Below are 19,339 nucleotides of genomic sequence, written 5' to 3'. Positions count from 1 at the left end.
CGGGGACGTGGACATGCCCGTCTGCCTGGTGGGGGATGCCGCCTACCCACTGCAGCCCTGGCTCATGAAGCCCTACACGGGACACCTCAATCCCTCCCGCCAGGCCTTCAATAACAGGCTGAGCAGGGCCCGCATCGTGGTGGAGGGGGCCTTCGGGCGACTGAAAGCCCGCTTTCGATGCCTCCTCACCCGTCTGGACCTGGCCGAGCACAACATCCCTCCCGTGGTGGCGGCATGTTGTGTGCTCCACAATTTGTGTGAGCGGAAGGGGGAGGCTTTCTTGCCAGCCTGGATGGCTGAGGCTGACCGCATGGCTGGACACTACGGTCAGCCCCGCACCGCTGCCGTCCGGGAAGCCCAGCGGGGGGCCATCCGGATCCGGGAAGCCCTGCGGGAGAGCTTCCAGGTGGAGGAGGAGGAGGACTGACCTCTCCCTGCATGCCCCACCGGGGCCTTCTTCCACCCTACCCCCCCCTTCCCCTTTCCCCTCCCTACCTACTGTCAAATAAAGACACCTGTTTTTCCAACAAAAACGTCTGTTTATTTCACAGAACTGGGGTGGGGGAGGGATTAATGAAGGTGGGAGAAGGGAGGGGGAAACCTGGGACGAGGGAGCTGGAAGGGGAGGGGAGGGAAGGGAGGAAGGGAAAGGAAAGCTCAGGGGTGGGAGTCTGGGTGCCTCTCCCGTCTCGCCACACTGCGGGTCCGGGGGCGTCGGTGGGGAATGGTTGTGGAGGGGGGGGCAGAGAGGACAGGGGGTGTGGAGGAAGCAGGAGCGGAAGCAGGAGGAGCAGGAGGAGCAGGGGGAGCAAGAGGGGGAGCAAGAGGGGGAGCAGGGGGAGCAAGAGGGGGAGCAAGAGGGGGAGCAGGGGGAGCAAGAGGGGGAGCAAGAGGGGGAGCAAGAGGGGGAGCAGGGGGAGCAAGAGGGGGAGCAAGAGGGGGAGCAGGGGGAGCAAGAGGGGGAGCAAGAGGGGGAGCAGGGGGAGGAGGAAATGGAAAGCGGTCTAGCAGGCTCTGGAGGTGGCCTCGCAGGGCACGGCCCTGCTCCTCCAGGGCCTCCAGACTCCTCTGGCGCAGCCTGAGGTCCTCCTGGACCCAGTGGTCCTGGAGACGGAGCTGTCGGTCCAGGAACCGGAGATGCCGCCTCTGGTAGTCCTCCTGGTTCCTGGCTGTCCTGCTTGCCCGGGCGCGGGCGGCTGCTGCAGGCGGGGTGGTGCGCCCTGCAGTCCCCGGTGCTGCAGCTGTGGTGCAAGAAGACCAGCGGTCAATTATCCCAGGGGCCCAGGTGTGTGAAACCCAGCTCCCCTCTGCAAGGCCAGGGCCCCTGCAGGATCCCCAGCTGCTGCTCCGTAGTGGGCAAGGCCCAGGCGCACGGTCCCGGGGCTCCCTCTCGCCCCAGCCCCCCGTACACATAAGGGGAACACGAGGGTACTCACAGGTGGACGCCTCCCCGGCCTCTGATGATGCAGGCGAGCGGCTCTGTGGGGTGCCTCGGGGGTCCCGGGTCCTGGGAAGGCTGGCAGCAGGCTCCTGGCTCTCAGAGCCCTCTTCCTCCTCCTCGGTGTCCAGGAGCGGTCCCTCTGCCCCGGGGTCAATCACGTCCCGGGGGGCAGGGACGGCATGAGGCCCCAGGATGCGGTCCAGGGCATGGAAGTGGGGGCAGGCCTCCGGGTCAGCCCCTGGCAGGCAGGCCCGGGAGTAGGACTGCCGCAAGTCTTTAATCTTGCAGCGCACCTGCTCCCGGCTGCGCTGGTGGCCCCTGGCGGCCAGGCTGGCAGCCATGCGTCCATAGACGGCCGCGTTCCGGTGGCTAGTGCGGAGATCGTGGACATTTGAGGCTTCCCCCCAAACCTCGATGAGGTCCACGATCTCCGCACTTGACCAGGCGGGCGCCCGCCTTTTGCGCCCCCGGGCAGGCTCCCGGGAGCCGCCAGGCTGGTCGTGGGGAGCAGTGGAGGGCTGGGAGCCCTCGGATGGCTGGCTCATAGTGTGGCAGGTGCAGGCTGTGCAGGCACGGGTGCTTGCAGCCTTGCAACTGGCACAAAGTGAGTAGCCAGCCCGTGGCCCTTTAAGGGCTCCGGGGCCGGGAGGGGGGCAATAGAGTTTCCCTGGTGTTGGCCAGAGTGGCCACCAGGGAAACCTGGGAAGCCTTAGCCTCCCACTAGTTCGAACTAAAGGGCTACACAGCCCTTAGTTCGAACTAGCTAGTTCGAACTAGGCGTTAGTCCTCGTAAAATGAGGTTTACCTAGTTCGAACTAAGCGCTCCGTTAGTTCGAATTAAGTTCGAACTAACGGAGCGCTAGTGTAGCGCATAGGAAAGTTAGTTCGAACTAACGTCCGTTAGTTCGAACTAACTTTCTAGTGTAGACATACCCTATCTGAGCAGTCGAAACTGAAAGTTAAACTTGATTATGTATTGTGTGAGGAGTGACATATTGGAAATGTACTAACAGAATATTTATATATGAAATATATGAGTTATTTTAGGAGACTTGTCACTTGTGCTTGAAATAGCATTACCATCATGCAAGGATAATGTCTGGGGTGCTTTTATTTTATATTATAGTAAACATCTTTTGACAGGGAATGGAGAAGAAGTTGGTTTGATTTTCCTTGGTCTTGGAGAGAATTGTCTCAAGAAATATACACAGTTTATCAGAAAATGCAAGCATAATTAATGTATCCTATCAGTGTTTGTTCACTTTATTATACATATTAATGTTGCAGGCAAAATTAACATAGTTGATTTGCATCTGTCTAGTTATTTTAGGAACTGTTTATTGAAGGGTACGTTCAGAATTTATCAAAAGTATGAATATGTAACTATTGGTCAGTATGATAAAATTAAACTTTTTATCTTTTCTCTGAAATGTTACTTTCTTTTCACTGACTGATGGTTGGCTTCACCAGATTCTTTTTCTACATTCAAGACTCTCTTGCTATTTGAGGAGTCCCCCTAAACTACTGTCTGTACCATCTAATATAAGTCCAACAAAGTAATGTTAGACCTTTTAGTCTACAATCTACAGAGCTGAACTGGGCTCTAAACTGCAACATCTGAGATTTTCCTTATGAAAACATGGTGCAAATAAGAAAATACTTAGAAGGCTTTGTTCGGCAGAAACTGACAATACTGCTGTAAGAAGTCAGACTGCCTAAAAACAGGGAATGATAAAGCTAGCCTAAAAGCCAGCCCTGGATCCAGATGTCTCTGTTGAAGTCTCTGCACCTGTGCTATTTGGTTTCCAAACTGACCTCATAACTGGCCACAATGGTTGCCTTCTCTTCCAGAGCCAAAAGAGGAAGAGGCTTAAGTGGGTCCATATGGCAAACAACAATCGGCAGCAAAGACACACTGCCAACTTGGTATTGCAACTACATTTGTATTTCAATGTGCTGTGGAATTGGTTTACTATTCACAGAAGAGCAAGTACTGCCAGGAGCGGCTTTATCTATGAATTTATCTAATTATGTCCTGAAAGCACTGGAGAACTGCAATACGATTTCAGATGCTGTGAAATGAAGCCAAAGTCAATTTAACCCGAACTGTGCAAATTCCGATTTGCATCCAGAATCAAGAAATTGAGCCTATCTAGAGTGATTAAAAATGGTGTAAAGTACTGTAACCTTTCTGTTTGTGAGCAAAATATAGCATGAGGTGGATACCAGCAATTAAATGATGGTGGCAAAAAGGACAAATGTGCTATGCAAACCTTACTGCCTGTGACCTTGAACAACTTTTTTTTTGTTGCTTCCCACCCTGGAATTCATAATATAATTTATTTTGAGTCAAAGATACCCAGCAGAAAAGAGTAAAGGGCCTTTGAAATAATTGCCATGAAGCTGGAAAATCAAATGATATTACTGTAAAATCCTTGTAATAGCCTAGGCAATAACTTGGCAGTATGAGAGTGCTATTGCTCTATTTGTTCTGTAGTTGTTTCATTATGTATTTTTATTGGTTATTTTTCCCTTTTATCCTCTGATGATAGAGGGTACTTAGCTATTTATGAGTCTCTCTGAAGGTGAAGTTTGCTATTTCCTGTTTAGAATTCTAAGTGAATGGATGTTAATGGCACAGTGGTGGTGAGATATCAAACTTTTGAATGTTTGATATCCATTGCAAACTCTTGCAAGAGATTGAGGTTTGTAACCGTTCTTTCTATCTGAAGATACAGATTATAGCATGGGTTATGGTATGGGTAAGATGACATTATCTTGTGACAATGGTGCTCACACTGCTTGGCAAGGGATGGATATGAAACAAACATATTTTATTTTTAGCTAAAATGAAACATGGTGCCCCAAATATCCACCCATTCTTTAGACCAAAATTAACAAAATGCTTTATTAGCACAAAACAATGGGGTTTTTACCTCATCTCAATCTCTCTAACCACTTCTTGGTTCAGAGTAGGACTGGAAAACTCTGAAACACCTTGGAAATACAGTTAAGAACTGAAGTATGACTGAAATATAATTTTTAAAAAGGAACAAACATACATACATACAACCTGATTCAAATTCCACTGAAGTCAATAGATAGAATTCCATTGACTTTTATGGGCTATGCAATAAGTCCATAAAATAGATCACCTTTAAAAATCTGCTGATTGCTTTAGATAACTAAATAATATTTCTTCAATACATACAGTATTACTTAAGTTTTATTTGCATTAAATATAATAGTATCGAGACCTCAATAGCTTTAGTAGTTCCCAAGTATACAGAACTATCAAAAACATTTCTAAAATTGTGATAAGCTGGGCCATACATCTACAACAGAAATGGCAATATTTTAAGGCTGACCACCATAATGTAAAGTCATCTCAGTGTACAGAAAGCTTCTTTCCATTTAAGAAAACAAACTCACTTCCAACAGTCAACAGCGTATTGGAGTCTGAATAATTGGATCACATTAATCTACTATATATTTTGAAGAGTTTATTTGTGTGTGGATTTGTTTGTGCAAAATAAAGTCATACTTCACAATTATCTACAAGTACAAAATTTTTCATAAACAATCCTGCCACTTAAATTAGCTGAATGCAATATTTTTTATACCGGAATATTCTGAGTGAAAGGTTTAAATAATTATTTTTGTTTTTCATAGGAAAAAAGTCATGACTATTATGATTAGAGTTCATAAAAATATTTGCTAACAAAATTAAAATTGAGTTTGCTATTCAACTGTCATTCTAGCGCAAAGAAAATTTTTATTGTTACAAATATCAGAATAATTCAAATTAGTTACAGAAAGAGTAATGGAAGCTTTATTAATTTCTGATTCAAATTTACTATGTGTGGTAATTATTCACTAAAATGAATAATGTTTGAAATTGAAATCCTATAAATTTAAACCTGTTCTTTTAATTCCCTTTTGCAAGCATATTAATACAAAAAATTCTGTTACATATATTTCATTTCTTGAACTTTCCTGTAAGTGTATTTTATGTAAAATGACTTTGCTTGGTCAACAACGGGCCTCACCTGCTAGTATAAAATGTTTTAAAGTGATTATGCTCACACAGTTCCTAAATAAATCCTAGACTACAGAAAGAATCCTGCACCAAAAAAGTGCATTGTTTACTTTAGTTTCTGTTGAACAGTAGTTCAGATGTGCTCTAGGCTAGCTAATTCAAACATTCCTTTTCCGAGTCGTGGAATAAAAAGATTCTGCCAAGTATCTTGGCTGGAAAATGCCACAGTAGCCAATAATTCAATTCTCTTTCCAACTATACAACAGCATCTGAGAATTTACTCAGTTCAAAGAGAGATGCATTATGTGAAGCCATGTAATAGTTTTATACTGAAATTTCAACACAGGCTACCTCTAGACTGTATCCTTCTGTCGACAGAGGGATGCAAATCAAGCACGTTGAAATTGCTAATGAAGCAGGGATTTAAATATCTCACGCTTCATTAGCATAAACATGGCCACTGCTATTTTTCGATATGGAGCTTTCTCAAAAAAAATTGGCAGTATAGACGCGGATCTGTCAAAAATAAACCCTTTTTCGACAGATCCTGTATACCTCAAAAAAATGTCTAGACTGCCATTTTTTTCCAGAAAGCGCCGTGTCAAAAAATGTGGCAGCCATGTTTATGCTAATGAAGTATGGGCTATTTAAATCCCTGATTCATTAGCAATTTTGACGTGCCTAATCTGCATCTGTCTGTTGACAGAAAGATGTAGTCTAGACACAGCTACAGAGATTAGCATTTTTCAATCTTTCATTTGCAGATCCCTACAATATTTTGAATGGAGGTAAACCCCTTTGGAAATTTTGGACATAATCTATGAATCTCAAGTGTCTGCAGGCCGCAGGTTGAAAACCACCACTCTGTGGTAACAACGACCTTTCACGTAGAGTCGGCCTTATGGAAAATGGTACCTTGGGCAAACTTGCATTTTGGTGCCCCTGCCCCTCCACCCCATCCTGGACATGGTGCCCCTCCCCCATTTCCATTGGAAGCTGCTCAGTCCCTTGCTCCCCTGAGTGTATTGTCTCTCCCCCTTGCAAAGGGTGTTGTCACTGTCCTTGGCCAAGCCCTTCCTTTAAGAGCTACATGGGAAATGCATTATTTTAGGTTAACTATTTCCCCCAAAGTATGACACACAGAAAGCAGCTGCTGATTTTGAATTGCATCAGATTGTGAAATGAAACAGCAGGTAAAAAAACCTGAGCGGGTCGCACTCACCCTTCAGTGGGTTCTTCCTCCACAGTTTGAGCTGCTCTGAAGAAGCCCTGACAGCTCCCTTGCAGCAACAGCACTTGCCCCTTATGCCTGGTGCTTGGCCTGCAGCTTATGGTGAGCTCCATGCTGTCAGATGGGGGTTGCAGTGCTCTGGACGCTCCTCACTGGGGGTGCCATTTCAGATTGTGGTGGGGTTGAGGAAGGCAACTTTAACTGTGATTCCAGAGAATACTTACATACCTGAAATCTTGTTTTTTTGTTTTTTGCAAATAACTTAGGAAGCTCCTGATTTCACAGTACAGACAAATCCTGAATTATTTCATCAGTAATAATTAAATTATTTACAGATAAGGAAAGCAAAAAAAAAAATGCAATTGAGAACTTGTTAGAGTTAAAATTCAGTGATATGAACGTCTGAACTGGGCTTGTTACAAATGGTCGAAGGAATTAATAGTTAAATCAGGAAATCATATCTGGTATTAGGATATTTATTTTGTATGTCTTGACATGTGATACAGGGTATGTCTACACTACCCCGCTAGTTCGAACTAGCGGGGTAATGTAGGCATACCGCACTTGCAAATGAAGCCCGGGATTTGAATTTCCCGGGCTTCATTTGCATAAGCGGGGAGCCGCCATTTTTAAAACCCCGCTGGTTCGAACCCCGTGCAGCGCGGCTACACAGGGCTCGAACTAGGTAGTTCGAACTAGGATTCCTATTCCAAACACCTCGTTTCACTAGGAATCCTAGTTCGAACTACCTAGTTCGAGCCCCGTGTAGCCGCGCTGCACGGGGTTCGAACCAGCGGGGTTTTAAAAATGGCGGCTCCCCGCTTATGCAAATGAAGCCCGGGAAATTCAAATCCCGGGCTTCATTTGCAAGTGCGGTATGCCTACATTACCCTCCTAGTTCAAACTAGGAGGGTAGTGAAGACATACCCATAGTGTTTTTTGCTGTTTCATTGTAGTCATTTTGGTGCTTAGATCAGAGCCACAAAGTGAGTGAAGTAATATCTCTGATGGACCAAATATGGTTGGTGACAGACACAATATTTGGAACTCCTCGGAGTTCTTCTCCAGGTCTGTGAAGTTCAAAATGGATAATCTCTCACTAACCAAAGCTGTTCCAAATTAAAAAAAAAAAATCTCACCCATCTGGTCTATTTGTGTTTTAACAGCTTTAAAGGTTCAACTCTTTGCATCTCAACTTCATCTGTCATTAAAAAATGATCAGATGTCCTCAATAATTTCCCATAACTGTGAAAATTATAAAAAGACTAAAATCTTAAAACATATATTACACAAAGTTACAAAAAGTGCATTTTAGCAAGACTTTTTATCAGCCAGAGCAGCAGGGGTACAGCATTGCAGAAGGGATAGGGGCAGAGTCTGTATTCCCACTGAGTTCCTTCTGAGTTTAAGGGCCTGATTGTTGTGACTTGCAGTTTCAATCACATCACACATTATCTTCAGATTCTCACACTAGGAACCCCAGTGGCTACCAGAGCATGAAGAAGGTCTGCAGGTTAAGATGGGAGCAAATAAAAGTTCCTTATTCTGAATCTTGATGCAAAAACAACACTGTGCCCAACAACAGCTTTGTCAAGGCCCCTTGCCCTGAGAAATTTCAGCATACTGTTAAGTATAACCTGTGAAAACAAACAGAACCTGAGGGTGTGGCTAGTGATCAGGAATTGAAGGAAAAGTATGTGTTTCAGCTAGACACCACCCACTGTTGCTCATTTCCCACTCCTGTTAGTAGGGGGCACAAGAGAGCTGATTTCAGTAGCACTCACTTTTCTCCTCTGCACTCACCCACCTACTTCACATTGGGGAAGCACAGCAGAAGCCTCCCCCCCACACACACACACAAAATAGTGAGTGAAGCTTCTGAGCTAGACAGTGAAGCAGGAGGACAGGACCAACCACTGATGCCAGGGGTGGAGGCACAATTTAAAGGTTCCTTCCCAACAACTCAAGTGTCATATTTCCCTCCCTGAGTGGCAGCCCAACACCCCCCCCCCCATCAGTTCCCCATGGGAAAAGCAACTGTTCCTTCCTCCCTTACCTAACCTCTCCCTGTACAGCTGAAGCAGCAGCCTTCCCTCCTCCCTACTACTCCAGTCTCAGCTATTTGGTGCACATGCTACTTGTTTATCTCCCCTCTCCTGGCCCCAGGCTGCCTCCAGCAAGCAGGAGTGGGAGGGGGAAAGAGCTGGGCAAGCAGATGCTAGTAAAAAACTGGGGTGGTGGTGGTAATGTGAGCCAGTGCAGTGCATGTCATTTCTTTGCAGTGAAGCAATGGGATGGGAGTATAAATGTGTCCACAGTACACCAGTCCTGCTGGTGGCAGAGCCAGGGGAAAGCCCTTTCCTGGAAAAGTGGCTCTTAGGGGAGAAGCAGAAGAAAAAAAGGGGGGGTGGACCCAGACCTGCAGCATACTAACACATACCCAAATAGCAGAGCTGCTCTAAAGCCCAGTCAGCCAGAACACAGGGCGAAGCTGGGCTCCCTGCCACACTCCTTCAATTCCCACCAAACTCAGCAGACCACCCCCAGCCTCCTCCAGTACAGCCTGTCCCACCTTCTCCCCACTGGGCTTCTACAGGGGGCTCTCTGTCCCAGGGAGAATGGGGAGCCCCCCAGGACATCCACCCTGCTGCTGCTCCCACCAGAGCAGAGGATTTACCTGAGACAAGTGAGTGAGTGGCTCTGTCCTCCTTGACCCTGGCTGAGCTGGCTGCTGTGTTTCCTCTCCTGCTTAGCTGGCATGCCCCGGGTTAGGTCACGTAAGACTATACATATGCGCCCTCATCAGCACGTCTCCCTTGGCGATGACCCTGGTCACCAGGATTTAAGGCAGGCAGTGCTTTCAGAAACCCCTTAGATACAGATGTTAGAAATAAATAAAGCATGTGTCTCTATTTTTATGAATATGCATATTTACCCCATTGATGTAGAATGGTTGGGTGCATGAGTGAAAGTATCTGAAATGTCTTACAGGTACTGGCCTACCAACAGCCCCCTTGCGGGAGCTTAAGACAGGAGTCTGTTGTAATACAACAATACCTCTAAGATGTGTCAGGTGGAGTGGAGGGAGCTCAGGGCAGAGTATTAAGGTATGTGTGGGGATGGAGAAGTTAGGACGGGGGGTTGAGGATGTGGGGAGTGCAGGTGTCAGGGTTGGGATGTACTAGGAACTCAAGGCAGAGAATTGGGGGTGGGGATGGGGTGCAGGAGTTAGGCCAAGGGGCTGGGGATGTGAAGGCTGCAGGAATCAGGGTTGGGGATTGAGGTGGGGAATGCAGAAGTTAGGGCAGGAGACTGGGGACATGGGAGATGCAGGAGTTGGGGGATATGAGGAAGGGCTCAGAGCAGGTGGCTGGGAGTGTGGAGGGGCTCAGAGCAGGTGGGATATGGGGTGCAGGGTTCAGGGCAGGGAGCTGGCTGTGTGTAGGGGTGAGTGGGGGAGGTCAAGGGTGCATATTGGGGACCAGGGCCTGCAGTTACACATACCAGGTCCCTTATACTTTTCTTGCTTCCTGCTTCCTATGACTAGGAAGCGAAGAGAAAGTGCAGAGCCTGCTGCGTTCTTCTCATTCCCTAGTCAGAGGAAGCAGGAAAAGCAGCAGGGACCCAAGACATGTATTTGCAACCCCCCCAATCTCCCAAAATGGTGGAGGCATGCTCAGGGTAGGGCAGTCCTGGAGAGGTGACCTGCCCCTTTCCAGCCCCTCAAATTTGTCTGCTTGCCTGTTGCTGAATGCAGCAGCCTGCAGGAAACTGGTAACCAGGCTGGGAGTGCCCCTTCCATCCCACTGCAGCCAAGGGCCCCAGCTAGCCAGCACTGCACTGGGGCTTACTGGCTTACATTCTCCTCTGGTTGGGTATGAGCAAATGTAGAACTGTGCATAAGCACCAAATAAACACAGTGATCATAGCATAAGGAAATAGACTCATGTCCAAACAAAATTTAATTGCATGCTCGTGACTGGCTTTCTAAAAAAGATTCTAATCATGTAAAGTAGGAGTTGCCATTAATTAACAGCACTTCAAAAGCAAAAGCAAAACACTCGTATGAATAAACATATGCTTCATATAATTGATACATCCAGTGTATGTAAAATAATATACATATCACATTGCACGTGAACTAGGCCAATTTTCATTATTTTGAAAAATACAGCAGCCTGAGGATCTGGGGAGTGGAAAGTCACCAGTGACCTCCCTCCTCAGGAATACCTGAGAGTCTAGCTGAGAATTTGCAGGTACAAGAGTTTATAGGATACACAGAGGTATAGAAAGGTGACCCATTAATTTTCATGCTTTACCCAGATCTATATAACAAGAGGAAACCCTAAAATTATGATAGAGACACAAGTAACATGATTGTTTTTATATTTTATGGATTCTGAAAAACTCAATGCTTTCCCCCTATTCTCTATATTGTGCCTACCTGCTGTAGACTTTTCCTCACACTGCATAGAATCATAGAATCATAGAACTGGAAGAGACCTCAGAAGGTCATCAAGTCCAGCCTCCTGCTCTAGGCAGGACCAATTCCAACTAAATCAATGCGGCCAGGGCTTTGTCAAGCCGAGACTTAAACACCTCTAGGGATGGAGACTCCACTACTTCCCTAGGTAACTCATTCCAGTGCTTCACCACCCTCCTAGTGAAATAGTTTTTCCTAATATCCAACCTGGACCTCTCCCACCACAACTTGAGACCATTGCTCCTTGTTCTGCCATCTGTCACTACTGAGAACAGCCTCTCTCCATCCTCTTTGGAACCTCCCTTCAGGAAGTTGAAGGCTGCTATCAAATCCCCCCTCACTCTTCGCTTCTGCAGACTAAACAGACTCAAGTCCCTCAGCCTCTCCTCATAAGTCATATGCTCCAGCCCCCTAATCATTTTGGTTGCCCTCCGCTGGACCCTCTCCAATGCGTCCACATCCTTTTTGTAGTGGGGGGCCCAGAACTGGACACAATACTCCAGATGCGGCCTCACCAAAGCCGAATAAAGGGGAATGATGACATCTCTGGATCTGCTGGCAATGCTCCTCTTAATGCAACCTAATATGCCATTAGCCTTCTTGGCTACAAGGGCACACTGTTGACTCTTATCTAGCTTCTCATCCACTGTAACCCCCAGGTCCTTTTCTGAAGAACTACTACTTAACCAGTTGGTCCCCAGCTTGTAACTATGCTTGGGATTCTTCCGTCCCACGTGAAGGACTCTACACTTGTGCTTGTTGAACCTCATCAGATTTCTTGTGGCCCAATCCTCCAATTTGTTTAAGTCATTCTGTACCCTATCTCTGCCCTTAAGCGTATCTACCTCTCCCCCCAACTTAGTGTCATCCGCAAACTTGCTGAGGGTGCAATCCATCCCCTCATCCAGATCATTAATAAAGATATTGAACAAAACCGTCCTAGAACCGAACCTTGGGGCACTCCACTAGAAACCGACCATCATCCTGACATCGAGCCATTGATCACTACCCGCTGGGCCTGGCCTTCTAGCCATCTTTCTATCCATCTTACCATCCATTTATCCAATCCACAATCCCTTAACTTGCTGGCAAGAATATTGTGGGAGACCATATCAAAAGCCTTGCTAAAATCAAGGTATATAACATCCACTGACTTCCCCATGTCCACCGAGCCAGTTACCTCATCATAGAAGGTAATCATATTGGTCAGGCACGACTTGCCCTTTGTGAATCCATGCTGACTATTCCTGATCACTTTCCTCTCATCCAAGTGCCTCAATATGGATTCCTTAAGGATCCCTTCCATGATTTTTCCAGGAACTGAGGTAAGACTGACCGGCCTATAGTTCCCTGGATCATCCTTCTTCCCTTTTTTGAAGATGGGCACTACATTTGCCTTTTTCCAGTCATCCGGGATTTCTCCCGATCTCCACGACTTTTCAAAGATAATAGCCATAGTAATCCCAGAAGATGTCCTTCACAGTGAGAGCTTGTTCCTTTTCTTGGAAGAGTTTGACTCCTAGAACACGTTTTTCTCAAGGAGTGTGTGTCAACCCCAAAGGATGCCCATCTGTGCAGTTTCTTGCAGTCCTGGAGAACTACTATAGCCAAAGCTTATGCATGTCCATTTCAAACCCTTCCCAAGCTGAGCAAGAGAGATCAGAGGCTATGTAGAATAAAAGCAGATTCAGAGTCTATCAGGAGAGAGCAATGTCCTGAAAATTGATGTTTTGGAAGTAAGAAGGGAATGAAAGGCGCATTAGAAGATCTAGTCAATAAGCTTCTTAAAAATGCATAACTAGCACTGAAAACACATTTCTGCAGTAAAGAGAGTAATTCCATGGCATTGGTACGGAAACTAGAAGAGACCATGGAACAAAGCACACTTTACAGGAATGTGACCTCCTGCACTAAATTCCAATGGAGAGTGGCCATGTGGTATTTCACATTTTGTAATGAAGAGTGAATGTAAGAAAACCCCAAGACATTCCATTCCAGACACTATTTTGATGAAATCCAACCTCACAAAAAGCCTTCCTGGCTAGTGTTGTCTGACAAAACCTGCAATCGAAGTCCCATGCGAACGGCTTATATATGGAGTAGAAGTTAAGCTGTATTAACACTGCATTGAACCAGCATAAAGAGTTCACGGACAAATCTTTGACAATAATTAATACCTAGCTCTTACATCATGCATTTTCACCTGGAGATCTGAAAGTGCTTTACAGAATGGGGAAAACTAATAGCTCTTTTGCAGAGTTACACATATTTTAAACATGAACAGAAAAAAGTTCATGTCATAGACATTTGGTTTGTGTTCTGGGGTGTTTGGGATGTCTGCATATTCATCGTTGTAGCACAACAAAATACGGGCAAGATTCTGGCTGCTTTCTGTGAAGACTTACAAGGGTGGGGAGGAAAGGACTTTTCAATTCGCAAAAGATGCAGCAAGGTCTCAAGTGCTTGCTCCTTGTGAATGCCGGGTGCTAAGGATTGTTAGAAGTTCTACACAGAATCATAGCCATATAGGGTTGGGAGGGCACCTCTCTGTCATCAAGTCCAGCTCCCACAAAGCAGTAGAATAGGGATGTGAGTATTCCATGGCTAGTGATATGGAGAATTCATGGTCCCCACAAAACCCTGGAAGCATTCTGGTTTCCTCAACATTCTGTGGAATGTGCCTATTACAATTTCAGGATGGTTGTAGTTGAATTCCCCCTCCATGATCAACCCCATTTAGGCTTCTGTCTCAAAGCTGTAACCTATTTTGTCTCCCTCCCTCCTGACTAATACACAGTTCCTTTTTTGGCTGCACAGTTCCTTTTTTTTACACTGTGCAGTAAGAAAGTCAGACTCCTCAAATGACCAGGGCCTCTGGTTTTCTTTTTCTCTGAGTGCTATGCCCTGTATATTGTCTCCAGTTATAAGTTACCACAAAGGTCATTCTAAACAATCACATTTACCCTCAAGCGCAAAGCATTACTGAAAACACACATTTAAACAGTAAGAGAACGTGCACACTGACTAAAAAGTTTATCAGAGATCACCAACATACCAACCTAGGTAGATTTCAATCCTTTAAAAACCATAATTGAGTTTTCTCTGGGGGTTACACGTTTTTCTGTCTTAGATCCAGAACCAGAATGAAGGCTGGGCAGATCAGCTGTTTCTCAGAGTTGGTCTACACAACACAGGTCAATATGGGCATGTCTAAACTACATCCCTCTTTTGAAAGAGGGATGTAAATTAGAAAGATCAAAATTGCAAATGAAGCTGGGATTTTAATGTCCTATACTTCATTTGCATAATGGCATCTGCGCGTTCATCAAAAACGGTATTTCAAAAGTGAAACCGTTGTTCTTTCGAAAAAAAGAAACACCTTTTCAAAAGATCCTCAGGAGTACAGAATCTTTCGAAAAAGGTTTTTGTTTTTTCCCGAAAGAACCATGTGTAGACAGTGGTTTCACTTTAAAAATATCCTTTTTCAAAAGAAAGTGCAACCGCCATTATGCAAATGAAGCATGGGAAATTCAAATCCTGGCTTCATTTGCAATTTCAATCTGTCTAATTTACATCCCTCTTTTGAAAGAGGGATGTAGTTTAGACATAGCCTATAAGGAAACAAAAAGTGGAAACTTGGAGGGATGACTAGGGAGGAGTATAAATATATTGCTCGAGAATGCAGGGGAGTTATCAGAAGACAAAAGCACAATTGGAATTGCAGCTAGCAACGGATGTGAAGGATAACAAGAAAGGTTTCTACAGGAATGTTAGTAATAAGAGGGTGATCAGAGAGGGTGTGGGGTCCTTACTGAATGAGGGAGATAACCTAGTGAGGGTATGTCTACACTACAGCACTAATTCGAACTAACTTAATTCAAATTAGTTAATCCGAACTAAGCTAATTTGAACTAGTGCATCTAGACCTAAAAACTAGTTTGAATTAGCATTTTGCTAATTCGAACTAGCATGTCCACCTTGAGTGGACCCTGAACCGAGGTTAAGGATGGCCGGAAACAGTGCCGGCAGGGCATCAGATTAGGACTTAGAGCGTGGAGCTGCTGTCTCAGGCTAGCCGAGGGCTGTGCTTAAAGGGACCTGACCCCCACCCCGGATAGACAGTTTTCAGGGGTTCCCCGCTTGCTTGTCTAACTCGATGAGGGACAGCAAAGCAGTTCTGGCTTGGAGTGCCCTGAATGCCCACACTCAGCACATCACAGCACTCGGCCATCAGCCCACTAAGTGGACCCTGAACCGGGGTTAAGGATGGCCGGAAGCAGTGCCGGCAGGGCATCAGATGAGGACTTAGAGCGTGAAGCTGCTGTCTCAGGCTAGCCGACGGCTGTGCTTAAAGGGACCCGACCCCCACCCCGAACAGACAGTTCTCAGGGGTGCCCCTCTTGCAAAGCAGTCCTGGCTTGGATTGCCCGGACTACCCACACTGGGCACATCACAGCACTCGGCCATCAGCCCAGCTGCACTTGCCGCAGGCTGCCATCTGGGGAGAGGGGGCGATTGGGGGGCTGCAGGAGAGCTTCCACCCCCAGAAGCCCACAGAGCCAGCCCAGTCCTCCCCATCGGGGGCTCGTGCCCCATTCCTCCCTCACCTCATTCCACTTACCCTTCCCTAGCCCCTCTTCTTGATGTACAAAATAAAGATAACGTGTCTTCCAAAATGGAATCTGTCTTTATTGAACAAAACTCGGGGAGACTGGGAAAAGGAGGTGGGAGAGGGGAAGAGAGAGGATGGGAGAGGGGAGGGCAACTAAAATGATCAGGGGTTGGGAACAGGTCCCATATGAAGAGAGGATAAAGAGACTGGGACTTTTCAGCTTAGAAAAGAGGAGACGGAGGGGGGACAGGATAGAGGTCTCTAAAAGCATGAGTGGGGTGGAGAGGGTGCATAAAGAAAAGTTCTTCATTACTTCCCACAAAGAAGGACTAGAGGACACCAAAGGAAAGGAATGGGTAGCAGGCTTCAAACTAGTAACAGAAAGTTGTTCTTCACAAAGCAAAGAGTCAACCTGTGGAACTCCTTGCTGCAGGAGGCTGTGAAGGCTAGAACTAGATCAGAGTCTAAAGAGAAGTGAGATCAATTCATGGAGGTTGGGTCCATGAGTGGTATTAGCCAGGGGGTAGGAGTGCTGTCCCTGCCCGAAGTTTGTGGAAGGCTGGAGAGGGATGGCACGAGACAAATGGCTTGGTCACTGTCTTCGGTCCATCCCCTCCAGGGTTCCTAGTGTTGGCTGCTGTCAGCAGACAGGCTACTGGGCTAGATGGACCTTTGGTCTGACCCAGGATGGCCATTGTAAGCTCAGGGTCGGGGGCCTCAGTGGACAACCTTGATTTTCATGCAAACCTGCTCCCGGGTGGCCAGGCTGGCAGCTATCCTGCTCTAGACGGCCACTTTCCTGTGCCTAGTGCGGAGGTCGTGGATGAGGTCCACGATGTCCGCACTAGACCAGGCGGGCGCCCGCCTCTTGCAGCCCCGGGCAGGCTCCTGGAAGCCGCCAGCCTGGTCCCGGGAAGAGGTGGAGGGCTGGATGGCAGCGGGTGGCTGGTTTGTGCCGTGCCAGGTGCAGGGTCTGCTGGCTGGGTGCTGGCAGGCTTGCACCTGGCATGGGCACCGTAGCCAGACTGGTCCCCTTTAAGGGCTTCAGGGCCGGGAGGGGGACAGACGAGTTTCCCTGTTGGTGCCCAGAGTGGCCACTAGGGAAAGCTGGGGAGGGCTAGCCTCCCACTAGTTCGAATTAAGTGGCTACACAGCCCTTAATTCGAACTACTTAATTCGAAATAGGCGTTAGTCCTCGTAGAATGAGGTTTACGTAGTTCAAATTAAGCGCTCCGCTAGTTCGAATTAAGTTCGAACTAGCGGTTTGTATGTGTAGCGCTTATCAAAGTTAATTCGAACTAACAGATGTAGTGTAGACATACCCTGACAGATTATGTGGGAAAAGCTGATGCACTCAGTACGTTCTTTGCTGAAACAAAATACAGGACTATGCCGCACTTTAAAGACTAACAAGATGGTTTATTAGATGATGAGCTTTCATGGCCCACGAAAGCTCATCACCTAATAACCCATCTTGTTAGTCTTTAAAGTGTGGCATAGTCCTGTCTTTTGTTTCAGCTACATCACACTAACACGGATGCATCTATATTACTTTCTTTGCCTCTGTCTTCACAGACAAGGTCAGCTCCCAGACAAATGCACTAGGCAATTCAGTATGGGAAGGAGGTGGACAGCCCTTGGTGGAGAAAGAACAAGTTAGGAACTATTTAGAAAAGCCAAACATACACAAATCCATGGTCCCAGATTTAATGCATCCAAGGGTACTGAGGGAATGTCATTGCGGAGCCTTTGGCCATTATCTTTGAAAACTCGTGGAGACTGGAAGAGATCACAGATGATTGGAAAAAGGCAAATGTAGTGCCCATCTTCAAAAAAGGGAAGGACAACCACGGAACTACAGACCCGTCAGTCTTACTTACCTCAGTCCCCAGAAAAATCATGGAGGGGATCCTCAAGGAATCCATTTTGAGGCACTTGGAAGAGGAGAAAGTGATCAGGATTCACCAAGGGCAAGCTGTGCCTGACCAATCTGATTAGCTTCTATGATGAGGTAACTGGTTCTGTGGACGTGGGAAAGTCAGTGTATGTGATATACCTTGACTTTAGTAAGGCTTTTGATACGGTCTCCCACAATATCCTTGCCAGCAAGTTAAGGGAATGTGGACTGGATAAATGGACAGCAAGATGGATAGAAAGATAGATAGAAGGCTGGGCCCAGCGGATAGTGATCAGTCTCGATGTCAGGATGGCGGCTGGTTTCTAGCAGAGTGCCCCAAGGTTCGGTTCTAGGACCGGTTTTGTTCAATATCTTTATTAATAACCTGGATGAGGGGATGGATAGCACCCTCAGCAAGTTCGCAGATGACTCTAAGCTAGGGGGAGAGGTAGATACGCTGGAGGGCAGGGATAGAGTCCAGAGTGACCAAGGCAGATTAGAGGATTGGGCCACAAGAAATCTGATGAGGTTCAACAAGGACAAGTGCAGAGTCCTGCACTCGGGATGGAAGAATCCCAAGCAAAGTTACAAGCCGGGGACCAACCACTTAAATAATAGTTCTGCGGAAAAGGACCTGGGGGTTACAGTGGATGAGAAGCTGGATATGAGTCAACAGTGTGCTCCTGTAGCCAAGAAGGCTAATGGCATATTAGGGTGCATTAGGAGAAGCATTGCCAACAGATCTAGATAAGTGATTATTCCCCTTTATTTGACTCTGGTGAGGCCACATCTGGAATATTCTGTCCAGTTCTGGGCCCCCCACTATAGAAGGGATGTGGACGCATTGGAGAGGGTCCAGCAGAGGGTGACCAAAATGATTAGGGGGCTGGAGCACATGACCTATCAGGATAGACTGAGGGATTTGGTTTTTTTTAGTCTGCAGAAGAGAAGAGTGAGGGGGGATTTGATAGCAGCCTTCAACTTTCTGAAGGGACGTTCCAAAGAAGATGGAGAAAGGCTGTTCACAGTAATGACAGATGGCAGACCAAGGAGCAATGGTCTGAAGTTACAGTAGGAGAGGTCTAGGTTGGATATTAGGAAAAACTATTTTATTAGGAGAGTGGTGAAGCACTGGAATGGGTTACCTAGGGAGGTGGTGGAATCTCTATCCCTAGAGGTTTTTAAGTCCTGGCTTCACAAAGTCCTGGCTGGGTTGATTTAGTTAGGATTGGTCCTGCTTTGGGCAGAGGGCTGGACTTGATGACCTCCTGAGATTTCTTCCAGCTCTATGATTCTATGGTTCTAAGGCAGCTTCTGATGACCTGATGATGTCAGTGTCTACACTATACCTCCGGATAACTCCTGATTATTCACAATTCAAATGTCACTTGACTATAATATTCATATAGAAACCAGTTTCCTTTACTCAGAATTCTGATGATTCCTGTCTTTCAGATGAACATTATTTAACGACTCAATACATGATTTTACTTTTCATGCATTGTGTGTGTATACATGAAGAGAGGGATGATAGTACTTTCATTGTTCGTATGTGTCCTTTTTTTATGGTGAAAGCTAATCTTGCAGTAAAACAATTTTTAGAAAAATATCAAACCCAATTCTATAATTAAAATCC

The 19,339-nt window shown here is 46.3% G+C and overlaps 1 protein-coding gene across 1 annotated transcript; it reads right to left on the bottom strand.

Moving 5' to 3' along the window:
* Positions 1-584: 584 nt before the first annotated feature.
* LOC142831162 (uncharacterized) lies at positions 585-1,851 on the bottom strand. The gene is made up of 2 exons (XM_075940708.1): positions 1,437-1,851; positions 585-1,241 (listed from the first exon to the last, which is right to left on the bottom strand). The coding sequence occupies exons 1-2, from the start codon at positions 1,780-1,782 to the stop codon at positions 658-660; spliced, it is 930 nt and encodes a 309-aa protein (XP_075796823.1). The 5' UTR covers positions 1,783-1,851; the 3' UTR covers positions 585-657.
* Between the last annotated feature and the right edge of the window lie 17,488 nt (positions 1,852-19,339).

The sequence above is a fragment of the Pelodiscus sinensis genome, chromosome 12 (genome assembly GCF_049634645.1).
Source record: "Pelodiscus sinensis isolate JC-2024 chromosome 12, ASM4963464v1, whole genome shotgun sequence".
Taxonomy (NCBI): Eukaryota; Metazoa; Chordata; order Testudines; family Trionychidae; genus Pelodiscus; species Pelodiscus sinensis.
Note: the sequence above shows the minus strand (reverse complement) of the source record. Positions and strands in the feature narration are given on the sequence as shown.

What these genes read in the sequence shown, in the direction of transcription:
- LOC142831162 (XM_075940708.1), bottom strand. Translation starts at nt 1,782, where the DNA reads ATGGCTGCCAGCCTGGCCGCCAGGGGCCACCAGCGCAGCCGGGAGCAG. An exon ending in GGCCGGGGAGGCGTCCACCT is followed by an intron (nt 1,242 to 1,436) that starts GTGAGTACCCTC and finishes CTTGCACCACAG; the next exon opens with CTGCAGCACCGGGGACTGCA.